The sequence below is a fragment of the Benincasa hispida genome, chromosome 8, assembly GCF_027475165.1.
Source record: "Benincasa hispida cultivar pf3 chromosome 8, pf3_genome.v1.1, whole genome shotgun sequence".
Lineage (NCBI taxonomy): Eukaryota > Viridiplantae > Streptophyta > Magnoliopsida > Cucurbitales > Cucurbitaceae > Benincasa > Benincasa hispida.
In genome coordinates this window covers 3426281-3444527 of record NC_143485.1, presented here as the reverse complement: position 1 = coordinate 3444527, position 18247 = coordinate 3426281, and the positions used below count along the sequence as shown (strand labels likewise).

Sequence of the window (18247 nt, the reverse complement as noted above, 5' to 3'; positions counted from 1 at the left end):
TATCTTTTCCAAATCTAGTTTTTACTTTTGTTAAACTGGTTGGTGTCTATTTATTCTCAATTTCAATAATATTCAAAATTAACACTTCTAGTTTAATTTTAAATGATGAATTAGTTAAATTTCATAAAACATTTGATAGACATTAATAATCTTTTTTTAATGTGACAAGCTCCAAGCTCTGTATTATTAACTATTCATTAAAAAAAAAAAAATCCAGTCACATAAGAAAGTTGTTAACATTTATTTATTTATTCTTATTCTCATTTAATTTTTTTAATAGAAGAAATGATAATTGAAGTTTAGTAATAACGACTTAAACAATAATGTAACAGATATGTATATTTTTTTTTTGAGAAAAAAATGTAACAGATTTAATTTCCTCTAACTTCCACATTTTTTTATTTTGGAATTTAAAATATAATTTCAAAACTTAAAAAATTTTGGCCATAAATAGAGGTTCCCTCCACCGAGTTTCTTCAGAGCAAAGAGTTGTGATTTTCAGAAACCAAAAGCTTCGAAGAACAATTCATCGATCGAAAGAGAAACTTCTCCCAATGTCGGCGTCGGCGTCTTCCTCTTCCTCTCGGCCACCGGCGGGGATGCTTCATCCTCATAGATTCATGATCGAGAAATTCATCGACGCTTTGCGCGAACAGGTAGATCATCTTCTTCCAATTCAGCCTCTGTTTTTCACGTCTCTCTGTTCCGGATTCGTTTTTTCTTTTCCCTTTCTTGAGTTCTCAGTCGTTTCTTATAGGGATTCCTTGACGAAGACTTCAATAAGCGGAGAAATCTCCCTGAGAATCAAGATTCCTTGGCTAGATTCTGCGGTGAAGCCGAACCTAAGCTCGAAACTATTGAGAAAGCTCTGTAATGATTCAAATCCTTAATTCAGATCTTGTACTGTATCACTACTTTCTTTCAATTTCTCTTATGAATCGTACGTTTTGATTATTTTAGGGCGAGTGAGAATGTGGATTTTCGTAGCGTGATTAACACCGTGGAAATGATCAGATCTGGTGCCGCAAGGTAAGGCCGACAATTCAATTTCAATTTCATGTTATGAGATCTTGAAATTCTTGTTTCAATTTCGTTTCGAAAAAGTGAATTGGAGGATAATTTGAAAGATTCTTTCTAATTATGAACTTAAAACAGAGTTGGTGGAACTCGAGTAGCAAGTGCTTGTACTGATCTGCAACAACATTGCAATAGCAATAACATTGAGGGGTAATTAAGTGTGTTTAATTAACATAATTAATTATTTAAACAACATGAACAGATTATTAATTATCGTTAATTACTTTGTATACTTTGCCAGTTCCAATGCTGCTTACAAGAAGCTCTCCTGGGAATATTATGTTCTACGTGATTGTTTCCATCACATTCTTCAGGTAAATTTTATTATACCCTTTAATTTTCTCTTTTGAATATCAATGATTTTCTTGAAATTTACAAAGATTTTAATTAATTTTTTTTGGTAATTTGTTTGTTTAGGCTGAGAGGACATTGGAAGATTAAGAGACTAATGAAGACATCAAGATTTTAGGGAATAAATAAAGCTTGTTTAGTTAATTTTTTTTTTTGTATTATATATATTTTTTAAACAAGCTTGTTTTGGAACAAACATTTACGAGAAATTGTAATTGAAATGCACTTTTTGAAATTCTAGTGATTTCTTTGTATTCTATTCTCTCTCTTTCTTGGCGTTTATTATTTCTTTGTATTGAAATGCTATTTTTAGTTAGTTAATGATTATCTTAAAAAATTATGTTAATTAATCTTGCAACTAAAATTGATCTTGTGTGTTCAAGAAATTGGGTTTTGGTTATCAAGAATGGTAAAAAGATTATTTACGAGTAATAAATAAGTGAAAAAATGAAAAAATAAAAAAAAATATATTTTATTATATTATTAGAGTCAGTTTTAAATTCCATATAAAAAAATAGAGAAAAGCTGAAAGAAATTAGCCAGAGAAAAAGATGGTTTCACTCAAAAAAATATGTTAAATATGTTAATTTTGATAATATTTTCACAATAGTTACTAAATCCTTATAAAGTCCAGTGCTAAATTCTTATTTAAGGACTAAATTGTTTCAAATTTAAAAATATAAGAATTAAATCGATAAATTTTTTGGCCATTTTTTCCTTTTATAATAACAATTTTTAGTATTTGTTTGGTGGCAATTCTGTCATTCAAGTTCAAAATTTCTATAATTCACTAAAAGCCAAATTCTCTGTTTTTTATTATAATCTCTTAGTTTCCGATATAACCATTTCTTTTTGTTTTAAAAAATTAAGCTTATTGCTTCTGTATTTTTATCATGATCGACATCTTTCTAAGTACAATGATTAAATTTAAAGTCAAATTTTAAAAGTAGAAACAAATTTCAAACACTATTTTTTTTAGTTTTCAAATTTTGGTTTTATTTTCTAAACCAGGTAAAAGGTACATATCGAATAAAAAAACTTGGAGATGAAAATAGTATTATAAGTTTAGTTTTCAAAAACAAAAATAAAAAACAAAATGGCTATCAAACGGAGACTAAACAATTTGTTTTTGGTTTTTGGTTTTCAAAAATTAATTAATCTATTTTATATCAATTTCTTACAATGATTTGAAGCTTTTTAAGTATAAGAATTGAACACTTAGTCAAATTCTAAATAAGTTTTTTAAAACTATTTTTTTTAGTTTTTAAAATTTACTTAGTTTTTTTAAATATTGATAAAAAATAAATAACAAAACAAGAAATTTAGAGATGAAAAGAGTATTTATAGGCTTAATTTTAAAAAGCTAAATATCAAAAACCAAATAGTTACATGTTGATGATTTTAAAAAGAATATCCATGTTGGGAAACAAGTTAGTATTCTTGGACCAATTGATGACAATGTGAAATTACACCACGAAAAAACACGGATGTAAAATCACATTTATTCATTCGCTCTCATTAAATATAATAGAAATAAAATGGTTAAAATTCCTTTTTGGTTATTGAACTTTCATGAAAATAATATTTTAGTCTTTTTTTCCCTTTTCTAGATTTGTAATAATTTAGTTTTTATACTTTCAAATTTATAATAATTTAGTTCTTATATTTTTAAATTTGTAACAATTTAGTCAATGAATCATAATATATATCAATTTTATAGTTTACAATTTACAACGATTTAGTCCTTATATAGTGACAAATTATATTAAGATTCAATGAAATTTCTTACTATTTTAGATTTAATGGAATTTTTCAAGCCCCCATCCTATAATTGTTATACTCAAAAAGGAGATTTAATGGAATTTTTTATACATTAATTTGATAAGCTGATTAAGGCAAGTTTGTTTGTAAATTATATAAAGTCTAAGTTGTTATATAATCAAAATTAACAATTAAGTTGGATGAATTTTTCACATGAGGGACTAAATTGTTGTAAATTTAAAAGTATAATAACTAAATTATTACAATGCTAAAGTTCAAAGAGTATATATTGTTATAAATTATATTTGAAATTCATTGACTAAAACAATCTTCACAAACCAAAGTTTAGAAATTAAATCGTTAATTCTATTAAACAAACTCGATTATTTTTATAACTAAATCAACCTGAGTATAGAAAATAAATTTAGACTAAGAAAAGAGTTAAAGAGAAAAATAGAAAACAATTGTACTTATCTCTTAAGTTTTATCTTCGAGATTTGCTTCTTCTCGTGGATATAGGTCTCTATTACAAAACCGCATAAGCGCAAAAGCGTGTGATTGTATTATTTGATTTCTTCAAACAATTAAAAATACAAATAACTAAAAGAAGGTTAATGATATGAGGGATTTACTTCGCTTGCAGACCTCTACCAATCAAATGAAATTTATAAACTACCGAACTATACTCCTACTACTACGAGCGAAAATGGGGGAAGGGGGTTGGTGTGGATAGTGATAATGCAAGAAAAATAAAAGTAGCGGGTAAATGTAATTTAGAATTGGATTTATCTAGTTTCGAGAGCAAGAGGGAACATATGTAATTTCAGTAATCGATTTTTGTTAAACATGCATTTGATTTATGCATGCACAATGGCCTAATTAACCTAACCTAACTCAACGATGCTACATGCAACCAAATCATTCGGTCAAACTAAGCAAGCGTCCCAAGTATTAACTAAAGCTTAAGCCCTAATTGAACTAAATGCATCAATCCTATTGGGTTCAAAACGGCGAAATAGAATTAACATCTTTTGCATTAAGCCCTAAGATTCCATTGTGTGATTAATTAATGGGAAATACCTACTTAATTAATCAATTTATTTTTGAATCTAGGTTTAACATGCATTCAGGTCTATGGAAAGCCTATCTTCCTAGCATACATGATTCAACCATTGGTACTTTAGTGATTTTAAGCAAGACGAACAACAAAGGAAACATGCAAACAAAAATCGATTAGCTAAGGCATACATTCATGATAGGGGCATCAATCCACACACCAACATATATTTAAATGAAACAAGATTCAAAGAAGGCATAAAACAAAATACATTCAGTCCAATCCACAAAAATCTCAAGAAAATTACATAGGTCTTGCTTCTTAACTAGAAAGAAATCTTTACCTCAACATCTCATGGATAAGAAGAAGAGGGGGAGCTCCAAATCCTTGATTACAACCCAAAACAAAATTAAAATCCTACACTAAGATGATACAAATATGAAGAAAAAGGAGAAAATTTGAAGAACTCCATGAACTTCATGCTTCCACCATGAAAAACCCTAAAAGAGAAAGAGAATATATATAGAAATCGAGGTAGCATCGCGGCGATGGCATCCTTTATTGAAGCACAAAGGGGGTAGGCAATGAAGTGCCACGCTTCGCCCTACGCGTGCGTTGTGTCTATCTATCAAAGTTCGAAGTGCTGCAACGACACAGGGTAACGTCGTGGCCCTCATGGCATTTTCTCCAAAGATGATCATGCATTCCTAACATTCTTTCATGCAAATTTCATTACAGAAAGAGTGCGCCATTTACTATCATGATAACAACAGAGCAAATGGATGACAAGCAAGGCAATCAAAGCACATAACATACTACCCAACAGGTACCCCACTCCCAACTTAAAAATATACATTGTCCCTAATATATTTCAAGTATAGCTCAGAAAGAATAAAAATAAGAAAACAAAAAACCTCCTCTGATAGCAATGTCTCGCACGAGATCATGGTGGTCAGGCTCGCCTTTAAAAAAGATGCTACCCTCTCTTCTAGGTTTAAAAGAAAAAGAAACCTAATCCAGAAAACAAATAAAGAAAGCAATAAATGTTATCACCTGGCTCCCTCTAGGAGGGGCAAATTTTTAACATCGATTCCTTGACATGACTTGTCCCCTATCCATATTTTGAAGAGAACCAGACAGGTCGAATTTGGAATTTTTAATTTTTGACAAAAAAGGTAAAAAGAAAGAATCAAAAGACTCAAGGACTGATTCAACTGAAAATAAAGACTCTGACTCAATTGACTCTTGAGAACAAGAAGAACAAAACTAAAAAATATACGATATACCAGACGATAGAATAGGGCGATGTTTTTCAACCTCTAACTCTATCACCAGGAAATCGACGGGTTTAGGCTTAGGTTCTCCATAGTCCTCACAGACTGGTTCTAGACATGGCATGCTATCCTCCAACTCTTCCTCAATGCCGACATAGATTATCTCATCATCGCACGCCTTGGTGATGTCGAAAGATGTGTGTAGCAGGGGTTCGCATCCTGTCTCAATTGAATCAGAAGATTGAGTGACTGAGTCTCTCAAACTCTGAAGATCAGTTCCAACCTCAGTCTGAAGACTAATGTTCTCCTGGAGGTCGTGCATTTCTTGCTTAAAGACAAGTTAATAGTAAGTTGTCTAATCAAATCTTCTAATGACATACCCAAGTCAACGGTGTGAGCATGCATTGACATGTCGGATGTGGCAGGGGTGAATCATAGTAGAACTAGTCCCATCCTAGGTTTCCATAGTCATAGGACTCCTCCCATCTGGGCTGATGAAAATCGTCATCCATATAACTAGGATACCCTCCCATGGAGTAGTCTCGTGGTATAGGGCTCTACTGCGAGCTTGGGCATGCCTGCTCAGGGTGATCAGTCCTACATGCTTGCACCTACTGCGGGTTACCTACAACAAACTGACTAACCAAAGAAGTTAACTCAGCAAGTTGACCTTGAAGGTCACGTGCCTCGTCACTAAGCCAAACTCGATTGTTCCCATCTTTGCTGATGATATCTGTCCATGCTTAAAATATTGACACAAAAAGAAAAACAAATCAAAAGAAAAAGAATACCCTAACTAGAAATTTAACTAATGAAACGTCAATGGCTTCCCCGACAGCGGCACCATTTTGTTCGAATCGAGAATCGATATCGTTAATTCGACTCCAAACCGAAGCAAAAGAAATTTGTAAATACCGAACTACTCCTATTAATACAAAGACATAGTAACAGTGGTAAGTCTGAGTCGATCCGCAGAGAAGTGTGATTGGTTTCGTTAAGTTAATTTTCTAACCAGAGCGATAAATGGGGGGTTTTTATGTGGAAGAGAAAACATGCGTGAAATTAAAATAAAGTGCAATGGATATATGAAACGGTAATTGATTCATTTAGTTCTCGGATCAAGTAGTCGTTCAATATAAATTAAATCAATGTTTTCAGCTAACATATCATAAATTTGAATTATGCATACATAACTACCCAATTGATGCAAATTAACTAATCTCTATTAGCCCAAAAATCAAATAATCCGAATCAATCGAGCGTCCTAATTCGTAATTAAGGCTGGAAAGTCGAGCACTAACTAACCTACATGCTTCTAGATGCAATTGGGTCCTTAGCTGTCGTAAAGAACTAGAAACACATGCATTAAGATTCGGGATTCAACTATGTTGATCAAGTGTAAGGACAACCATGTTCAAATAATCAATTTATTCTTTAAATCTGAATTAAATGTGCGATGCAAAGATTCAAAACTAGCCTATAAACCTAAGCATGTTCATCTAATCAGTACTACAAGGGTAAATTCAAAGCATGGACGATTACAAGGATGCGTGTGAGCTCAAATTTAACTAGCGAAGACATGCGTTCATGATAAGGGCATCAATCTAACACAGAAAAGTAAGTCTAAATTAAACAAGATTCAAGAAAAACATAATTCAAAATTAAAGCATAGAAATTGAACAAAAAACTCATTAAAATACAAAGAATGTTCGATCTAAGAACTAAATAAAAGATGACCTCATCGATTCATAGACAAACCGACGGGATACGTTCCAATACACGTTCATAATCCGAAAATAAAATAAAAATTAACCTAAAGATACTGAAAATTGAAGGAAATAGAAGAAGAATGAAGATTAACTTCGGCCTCTATCGATTTGGCCTCCAAAACTCGGCATATTTTGACCTAAAGACGAAGGGGAGTATTTATAGGAAAGATAGCAATGTCGCAATGCTGAAAACAGCGTTACAACGTTGGCGTTGTGCAACTTCGGAGCGTTGCAATGTTGTAAATAGCATTGCAACACTACGCATTTTGTCTTAGAGCGTCAGACTAGCGTAGCAACCCTGTGACAATGGCAGTTTCATAATTTTCACTGTTTTGAAGCCTGGCTGTTCAAATCACCTCCAAATTGCTTCAAATTAGTCCCGTTTGACTCCGATTTCTTGGTTCTACGTCCTCGGTGCATGATACCTACAAAATAAGACAATAAAAACATAAAATCTATTAACGAGCCTAAATTAAGCTAAGAATAATAGCTCTTTTTGAGAGCTTACACATGACTATGTTATTAATGCATGCAAACATATAGTATAACACTTATATTATATGATGCATGAACATGCTATAAAATTAAATCATGCAACTATGACTATGTTATTAATGCATGCAAGCATATAGTATAACACTTATATTATATGATGCATGAACATGCTATAAAATTAAATCATGCAACTATATATTATAATATTTATAATATAATTGATGCATGAATAATGAATTTAAAATTAAATCATACATCAAATGTATAATTTAAAACAATTAATGGACTGGGATTGGATATCTAAATAATTAATTAAATTAATATAATATTTATATTAATTTAATTAATAAAAAAGTCTAACTATTACAAATTAATAGTCAATCGGTTTAAAATAAATGAACCGGGTCTTGAACTGCACGAACTGAACCGTCCATCACCCGAATCAGACCCAAACCGCTCGAACTGACTGAACTGCAAGCAAACATCAGATTAGGAACTAAATCAGAGAAGAATCGATTTGTTCTTTTCGTCTTGAAGCGTAAACGCTATAGAAAGAAGAAATCATTATTCTTCTGCGGTACAGTCTGCACTGTACAGTCGTGATCTCCTTCGAATTTCCTCTGTTTTGCCCTTGATTTTTATAGAAACTCATCGGGAACAACACGAGCAACAGAAAAACAATAAATTATAGACTCGATCACAAAAATTATGCCCAAAACAGGGGCCTTTACAAACCAATTTTGAAAAATAAAGCAACAAATCTAAAAGAGTCCAATCCCAAAAACATCCATAATTGTAAACCATTCATCACATGAATAACATCACATAATGCACCCACCAAAACTCTGTAAAACAATTTTTGGAAAAAAAAATTGGACAAAAAACCTGGCTTTGATACCAATTGAAGGAACCGATGAAGGCTCCGCAGCAGAAGAGGATCAGTCCTAACTTTAATTTTTCATAGAATCCCAATTTACAGAACAAGAAAAAATTATGCATTAACAAAATATAGCATGCTTTGAGTGAATTAGGAAGAAGAAACTTACCCTTGAAGCCAATCTTCTTCGTGTAGTCCCTTGATCCGATCACGAACGTTTTGATCTTCCAATTCAATTTCCAAGAACCAGGTGAAGGAAATCGGACATGAGGATTTCCATGTGCAGCGGAAGGATTGTTCCAAATTCCATTCGTATTTGAACAACAACAATTACAGTACAAAAATGAAAACAAACTGGTCATGCACAAAACGAAATTACAGCATGCTATTCATAAGATCAAGGGAAGAATTCGCATACCTTTGAAGACTCATCTTCAAACACTCTCGATCACGAACGCTCGAATAATCAGCAAGATTGCAAACTCGAATGCTCGAACACTTCGACCGCACCACAGCACGATCACAACGACCAGAACGCTCGAATAATCAGCAAGATTGCAAACTCGAATGCTCGAACACTTTGACCGCACCACAGCACGATCACAACGACCACGAACTCAGTGATCTCCAAGATCACGAACACAGCGAACTCAACAAATGACCTCCAATAACCTCGACTATGTCGAGTTGAGTACGACACCACCACAATGGCTACCTTGATATTCTCCATTGAGAATTCAGAAGTGTGGGCTCTGTGTGGACTTGGTTAGAGGAAGAGACCGGAGGAACAATCGTGTAAACGATTGAGCAAGTGGGAGATGACAAGTCTATTGTATAGACGATGCCCAATCGTTTAGAAGAAGCTGCACGATCATTTAGCTATCGGCCAACTGAGTGAACTATCGCGTAGTATCACTCTACGATTGTCTAGTCTCTCTTCAACTGTCGTGTAGTGAATCTGATTCACTTGACAACCTTTCTGTGAGTAACTTGCCGAGAATAGAAATTCTCACAAAATCATCAACTAAATTTAGGAAAATATTTTTCTTTTTATCTCACGGTTACCATGAAACCACCAATAACCTCCCACTCAATTGGTTATTAGAGAAAAAGAGATAATTATCTAATAATTTATATTATTATAAATATATATGATAACCAACTTACCATATTATATTTATAACCTATAGTTTTAATATTTCATCTCATGAAACATATAAACCATAACTCCTTTTCAATTCCATGGTACTTAATGTAAATCTCCGTTACATTAAACCTCCACTTGATGTATCTCATACATCATACCAATCATATCATATATAATCAAATTACCTCTTGTCAATTTGAATATTTCAAATCAACACCAAGAACTGATTCTCAACTTGAATCCATTGAGCTACCAAGGGGACCTTATGGACCTGTAGCTTAGCTCTAACAGTACGTGAATAGCTGACTAAACTCTTTAGTCACGGGATTCACCATTCGTTAACTGCCAGGCACTCCACTAAAGATTGACAACTAAACTCTTCTTATTGCAGATATATTATGTGTCCATATCAACCAATCAACAGTGCGATAACCTAAGTACAACTGGGTCAATAACCGTTATGCCCCTGTAGTTATATCTAACTTCTTAAGTACCATTTATCCCTCTAATGAATATAAATCATAGTCCTATTATGACTGAGTCCTTTCTTCCAAAGAGAAGTTGTGGCCACTATGTTCAAGCCCCGGAATCAGCCCTTAAGGGAGGGAGAAATCTATCTACTTACCCCTACTTCAAGGAAGGAGTGAATTCCATCTTGTGTAACTGAGTTCTTAGCTCCCAAATCAGACAAATCCCTAAAAAGGTAGGCATGCTGAGTTGGCAATCTAGCCACTCTCACCCATACTAATCAAAGGACTGCCCTTAAAGGCAGGAGTTCCTAAAATACTCAAGATTGAGTTCATGTCACCTATGGTCGTTTAGGTGAGATGTAAGTCTCTAGTATCACAGTATCAACGACGTTATATATAGAGACGAATCATCTTTGGTTCGGTCTTATACAAACTCTTTGTATAGGACACCCCGCTCGCATGTCTCCACATGAATGGTCAGGATGTACCATCTTTAGTAGTTCACAACACTTGCAAACCTCTACAAAGTGGGTCGTATCCATAGTGTCACCAGGATCAGGTATCCCTCCTTAATGCTTATACTACAGACCTATTTAGGTTATCACTTAAGGCATGATCCACTTGTATATCTCATATACATGCTTAAGTTTACATACAATAACCATGGAGCTTTGTTTATTGGATATGAGTAAATGCTAAATAAAATAACTCTTATTTTATTCATAACAATGTGTATATATTACAAACTACGAGACTCCGGGAGAATTAGGACACCAATCCCAATATTGAGATCCCAAATGAAGACACCACCACTTGAGAATCTTTTGTATTCTCTTGGGATGAGATTTTGCAGGAGTGGTGGGCTCTGCACTTTTGGGAAAAGGGAGGAGAGGATGAGAGGGAGAAAATAACTCTTTTCTTCTCTGTACTTTTCTTGGAGAAAACCAGAGAAAATTCTCTGTAAAATCGGACGAAGAAGACAAATGAAAACATAAAAAACAACTTCCCCCTCTACACGACTGAATTGAGAGAATTAAGAGGAGGGAGTGAGTTGTAACTCCCACCCTTTAATTAAATTTAAATTTAAACTAATTTAATTTAATTAATAATTATAAATATATATAATAACTAACTTATATATATATATATTATGTTATATCAAATATAACCTATAGTTTTTATACTGTATCAAATACAATATAACCTATAGTTTTAATTCTCTCAATTATTTATGGGTTTTAATATAAATCACATTTATACTAAATTTAATTATATGAAATCTCATCTATATAATTAATATTTGAATCATATTCAAATATTTAATTCCTCTCAAATAAACTTTATATTATAATGTATCAAATACATTATATTAATTATATCACATATAATTAATTTAATCAATTATATCATATACAATTAATTCCCTCAATTAATTTGAACAATTCAAATTAAACAAAAAATAATTCTCAATTGAACTACAGGGGATCTTATGTATTTGCAGATTGAAGCTCTAATGGTACTTCGGTAATCAATTAAATTTTTTAATTAAATTATCCAACATCAATTAACTACATGTCACTCTACTAAAGACCGACAACTTTTTAACATTCATTTTGTTATCAAAATCCTACCATTCATTTACAACATTATGTGACCTACCTGCTAACATTAATTTAATTCCTTTTATCTTATTGTACGAAGATATACATTAGAGAGACAAGACCAACTTCAATTAAACTCCAATTGGCTGATCAATCTGTCATTTTGTCCATTTGGGTATACTACATATTTTATGGTATATATAGGTACTATTTATTTATTTTTCTTGATTATTATTATAATTATTAAATAGGAATGAAGGACGTTAGAGAAAAAACAATTACCAGAGCCAAATGTTTGTAGGTAAAGAAAACAAAAAAGAAAGGTATTGGAGTAAGAGCAAAGACAGTGAATATTAATTAAATAAAACTTTGAGAAAAATATAGAATGAGTCCAAAATGGAAGCAAAGCGTACCTTCAACGAATCAATGCTTACAAATGAAGTCGTTTACTAATTATTTAGTGCTGGAGAGAGGAGACCTACACCTATTAAGTCAACCCCATCTATTTTAAAATTAATAGCTTTAATTAGTTTAAAAACTTATTTTTTCCCCCAAAATATTTCACACTTACAATATTTATTATTTGGATATATAACGACTTATACTCTTGAAATTTATCCCTGAATTTTAGAGTAGAATCAACTTAAATTTCAAATTAATAATTGTGTTGATTTAAATTCTAAACTTTTATGAGACTCACTTCGACGTTCGGCTGACAGCGTACAATTTAGACCTTAAACTTCCATTCAAATAAAATATAATGGAGACTTTAAAAATTGATATACTTATGAAACTACAAGATTTAAATTGATACATTTAAGAAAATTCTATATTTAAATTGATACAGTTATTAGTTCGAGGCTTAAATTGATACATTTAGCAAAATTCAGGGTTTAAATTATTTAAATTGATACAACTAACAAAATTTAGAGTGTAAATTGATATTTGCTGTTATTATTTGAGTGATTTGCATGTAGTTTATATGGGTCTTTAAGCTGTTTATTTCTTCTTCTTCTTATTATTTTATGGGATCAAAGTGTTTAAATTTCTTAACTTTTTAAGAACTAATTATTTTGGTCATTACCATTATTTTACATATAATAAATATATACCATGACTTTGAGTAAATGATAAAATACGATGAATCCGTAGGTTAGCTGGAAGCTCAAAAACTAAGATTAAAGGAAAGTTTAATGGGTGGCACTTTAAATTCTCCTATTTCTAGTATAGTCTTGCAAACTTTGACCATATATATATATATATATATATTACATGCTTTTTAAATAGTCTTTACCTAATTCCCTTTTATCCTTTTATATCACTAACACATTATTGATGGAGACATTTTGTTTTTTTTACTAATTAGGATTATATGAACATTTATCTTCTCAGATTAAATGAGTTTAACAAATATATATTTAACTAATAATCTGGATTTTGTTTTTGAAATCTGTTTTTGAATTTGGTAACCAAAACAATGTAGGTTTTGGAAACTGTTATCGGTATATCCAAGTTTTTGAATTTTAAAAATTTTAAAATGAAAAATCATATTAAATAAAAATAGGAACGTTTAGAAATATAACATTTTATGTTACTAACTCAATTTATTTTTTTAAAAATTAAAATATGTAGTATGAAACAAGATCATAAATTACTTAATTAGTGAAACAAGATCATAAATTACTTAATTAGTTATAGTCAACCTAATATCTAGTACTAAGTATCTACAACTTGTTTATGGTTCATAAATATAGTATCAAACACATTTAAGACAATTGTTTAAATTAAAATCAAAATTTTGAATCTCTACTACTAAACACATATCTGAAAATATAAATAACAAAATTTTGTTTTCATTGAATCCTTTATTTTCAAAATTTTATTTTCAGATTTGCTACCAAATAAGACCCTCACTATTTATCTTTTAGTTTTGAAAAATGTGTGTTTGGTCATGGAGTTTTCAAATTCTAGTTTCTTAATGTCCGAAATTGTAAGAATATGTGCAATTGATCATCAAAATTTTGAAAAGGTACTTTTTTAGGTTTCTAAATTTCTAAAAATATGTTTAAAAAGTATTTGTAGAAAATTCTTTGTATTATTTTAAATTAGAAAAATAAATTAAAAAATTCTCTCTCTTCTCTCAAAATTATTTTTAGTTTAAACTTATTTTCTAATTCAAAAAGTCATATACTTCAGGGACATTTTAAACTCATTCTTAAAAACTCGAGAACTAAAAAATGTATATTTTGAACAGTGACAAAATGCACCTATTCTAAAAAAGTCGGACTAGAAACTTATATTTTGAAAACGTATACACCAAACACGCATATTCTTCCAAATCTAGGGACTAAGAAGATAGTTTTTCCTAAATTCTAAAAACGTCCATCACCCATTGATTCATAAAATGTTAATAATTAGTGAGAGTAAAGTTAAAATATCTTCAGATGAATGAAACTATCACCTCTTAAATCAATAATGTTATTGTAATATGCATGCAAATCATTCTTGAATAAGTATTTTTAAGAGTACAACGAAAAATAATATCAAAATCTAATTTAAACCTAGCTAGTTAATGAATATTTAAACCCTCCTTCAGATACAACCATTTGCCATGGCTGCAATTTGGAGCAAAGAGCTTCATTTTTTTTTTTTTTTAAAATTTGAACAAATTAAAGGAAAGAGCTTTGTGAAGTTTACAACAATGGATATTGACTTTTTGGGAAATTGGGAGGCCATGTGAAAGGTTTATAAATTAAATACCAAGTAAAGTTCATAATTCAATGGCTCCCCAACCAAAATAGCTAAATTTAAGGACAAACTACTTGGTTAAATTCACTATAAAAAAGAGGTAGTTTCATGCATTTTCTATAATAACACAAATTTGAAAACTAAAAAAAAATAAAATCAGCTTCCAATATGGCAAAAATTGCCATATTCCTAGTCTTGTTCTCTCTCTTCCTCTCAGCTGTGGTTGAGGGAGCTCCAAAGGCCAAGAAAGTTAAATGCAAAGACAAGAAATATCCTCAATGTTATAAATCCCAACACTATTGTCCAGCCGATTGCCTTCGAACTTGCGTCGTAGATTGTTCGTCTTGCAAACCTGTCTGCACTCCACCCCCGCCTCCGCCACCATCGCCTCCCCCGCCACCACCAAAACCGCGCAAGCTCAAATCTCCACCCCCTCCATACATCTACTCTTCCCCACCACCACCTCCTTATATTTACTCTTCTCCCCCGCCACCTCCGGTGGAAACTTCACCTCCACTCCCTCCAACTCCGACACCTCAGACATCTCCACCACCTTCTCTGTCTCCACCGCCATCGTCTGAGGCGTCGGGGCAGAAGAAAGTTAGGTGCAAGAATAGGGGCTATCCACATTGCTATGGCATGGAGCTAAGTTGTCCAAGCGATTGTCCTAGCCAATGTGAGGTTGATTGTGTTACTTGCAGTCCCGTCTGTAGTAAGTTCCTCACACCTTTATATAAGTTTATAAAGTCTAGTCTATTTGTTAAAGCAAAATTATGTCAAGCATAGCTTTCAAATATTTTGATCTTTTATATCCGTATAATTATTTTGATTTTTGACAATTAAGAATAAAAAAACTTTTTTTACCAACAAATTTTTATATTTTGCTATTCAATTTCTATTAATGTTTTAAAAAATCAAGCTATAGAACTTGAAAACTAAAAAAAGGTTGTCAAAAACTTATTTTTTTTTCGAGTCCAAGTGTTTAATTTAGGCTCCGTTTCATAACTATTTTATTTTTAGATTTTTTTTTAAAAATTAAGCTCATAGACACTACATCTATCTCCAATTTTCATTATTTGTTACTACTTTTCACCCATGGTTTAAAAACAAACCAAGTTTTGAGAAAAAAATAGCTTTCAAAAAGTTGTTTTATTTTTTTGAAATTTGGTTAAGAATTTAACCATTGTACTTACGAAAGATGCAAATCATCGTAAGAAATGTGAATGAAATAGACTTTAAAAAAACAAAAACAAAAAATCAAATAGTTATGCATATATACATATGAGTCTTGCGTTTACTTAAATATTCTTCCATTATGTACACACAGATTGCGACCGTCCAGGCGCAGTGTGCCAAGACCCAAAATTCATTGGAGGAGATGGAATCACCTTCTACTTCCATGGCAAAAAAGACAAAGATTTTTGCATCGTCACTGACTCAAACCTTCATATCAATGCTCACTTCATCGGCCGACGCAACGTCAACATGAAGAGGGACTTCACTTGGGTCCAATCCCTCGGCATCCTCTTCGACTCTCACAAGCTCTTCATCAGCGCTCAAAAAACCACAACATGGGACGATGCCAATGACCGCCTCTACCTTTCTCTAGACGATGAAAGAATCCTCCTCCCTAACCAAGAGGGTGCCACCTGGGGTAATTCAACCTCGTACGAGGGAATCACCATAACCAGGAGTAGAAACACGAATGCAGTCGAGATCGAAGTCCGTGGAAACTTCAAGATCAAAGCGGCCGTGGTTCCGATAACGGAAAAGGAATCAATGATCCACAAGTATGGGATTACACAAGAGGATTGCTTTGCACATTTGGACTTGAGTTTCAAGTTCTATGCATTGAGTGGGGAAGTGAATGGGGTTTTGGGGCAAACTTATGGTCGTAACTATGTGAGTAGGGCTAAGATGGGAGTGGCAATGCCTGTTTTGGGTGGCGATAAGGAGTTTGCTTCTTCAAGTATTTTTGCTACGGATTGTCAAGTTGCACGTTTCAGCGGAGAGTTGGATGGAAAAGACAGTTCTTTGGAGGCTGCAGCCTATGCCAATATGAGCTGTGGCAGTGACATGGATGGTCAAGGAGTTGTTTGCAAACGATAAGTTTGATTGCAACTATTCAAACCATGAATAAATTATTTATACTAATTCTACGTTAAAAATTGTTTGGAAAAATAAAAGTGGAAGTTTGTAATGTGAAATGTGTTCGATTATTTATTCTCATACGAAAAAGAATGTAAAAGGTTTTTGATATAATGCTAATTATATGATATTTGAAAATTATATATTATTGCTTCTTATGTGTAGCTTTCGGTGTATGATAGATATTGTTATGGGTAATTTCTGGAAAAAATAATAAATTCAATAAATAAGAGAAAAAAAGAAATGAGACCGAGGTTAAGATAAGAAGAATTGGACCTTTGGATCAATCCACCCCTTGGCCTTAGAGGCTAAGGAGCCCAACTAATCCACAGAGTCACCCCTTGGCTCATCCTTGACCTCTGAGCCAACCAACTCCTCGAAGTCAAAGAGCCCAATTAACAAACGGGATGTGAGGGGCATTTTTGGCCAACCCCACCCCTTGGCTCATCTTCGGCCTCTTGGAGTCGAGAAGCCCAATTAAACCCAAGTTCATCCCCGACCTTTAAGGTTGACCACTTCCTTGGTCTTGGCCTGTGGCTAGCATATGGGGCATGTCCGACACCCTTATGGTCCAATAAAATCACAAATTATCTTATTAGATAAGGAGATAACCAAATTCTTGAAAGAGGTAGGAGAAAATACAAGTGAACTCCTTCTATAAGTACATATCATTATAACTCATAGCGAGGTAATTTGAATTATACTCTTAAACTCCCTAGTTTCCACGTTCTTTTACTCTCAGACTTATGTATAAGAGTGTTTGTGGTAGACATCACACTAATGTGCAAGTTTTCTCTTTTGTAAATCACGTTATTTTATGTTTCAAATAAATTCATTGTTGATGTCAAATAAAAGTCAGATACATTTTCTTGTTTTGGATCTTGGCTATGATTATATTCTTGAGTTATTTAACATACCATTGCAATTTATAACTAAGTGAAGCAATGAGCTCTTTTTTTTTTTTTTTTTTTTTTTTTTTTTTTAGTTTTCTTTTTATAATAACATGTGGAGATTGGAGATTGATAACTATGGATATATGTTTCAAGAAGTTAAACTCTGTTAATAATGAACTTTTATTTAGCATGGATTGATGGATTTACTGTTTATACTCATTTATTCTTTTTGGACTTTGACACATAGATGGAAGAGTTCGGAAGGGTTATAGTTTATGATATACTAGATATCTTTAGTTTTTCTTGTTAATCAAATTTACTTATGTTATAGTTAGAGGGAAAGTATTTCATGTTTATATATGAAGTTATGGTTCTTTTCCCACTAGATTAATTGTTTTTTCTCTTTCCATTGTAGTCTTAATAATTTCATGGGTTTCTGACGACGACGACAATTGTTTTCAAATATAGTAAAATGAGTCAACTTATTTACAAAATATAACAAAATGTCACTGTCTATCAATGATAGAAAGTGATTAACGCTGATAAACATTTATTAGTGTCAGTGATAGACACTGATAG

The 18247-nt window shown here is 32.2% G+C and overlaps 2 protein-coding genes across 2 annotated transcripts; both read left to right on the top strand.

The window, feature by feature from the left end:
• The first annotated feature begins 418 nt into the window (after positions 1–418).
• On the top strand, positions 419–1687 carry LOC120083733 (histidine-containing phosphotransfer protein 5-like). The gene is made up of 6 exons (XM_039039587.2): positions 419–656; positions 758–870; positions 961–1029; positions 1156–1227; positions 1319–1391; positions 1495–1687. Exons 1-6 carry the CDS (start codon positions 555–557, stop codon positions 1516–1518), a joined length of 453 nt encoding a protein of 150 aa, XP_038895515.1. The 5' UTR covers positions 419–554; the 3' UTR covers positions 1519–1687.
• Positions 1688–14742: 13055 nt separating this feature from the next.
• LOC120083110 (uncharacterized) lies at positions 14743–16918 on the top strand. Its single transcript, XM_039038668.2, has 2 exons — positions 14743–15339; positions 15955–16918. The coding sequence occupies exons 1-2, from the start codon at positions 14796–14798 to the stop codon at positions 16734–16736; spliced, it is 1326 nt and encodes a 441-aa protein (XP_038894596.1). The 5' UTR covers positions 14743–14795; the 3' UTR covers positions 16737–16918.
• Positions 16919–18247: the final 1329 nt, after the last annotated feature.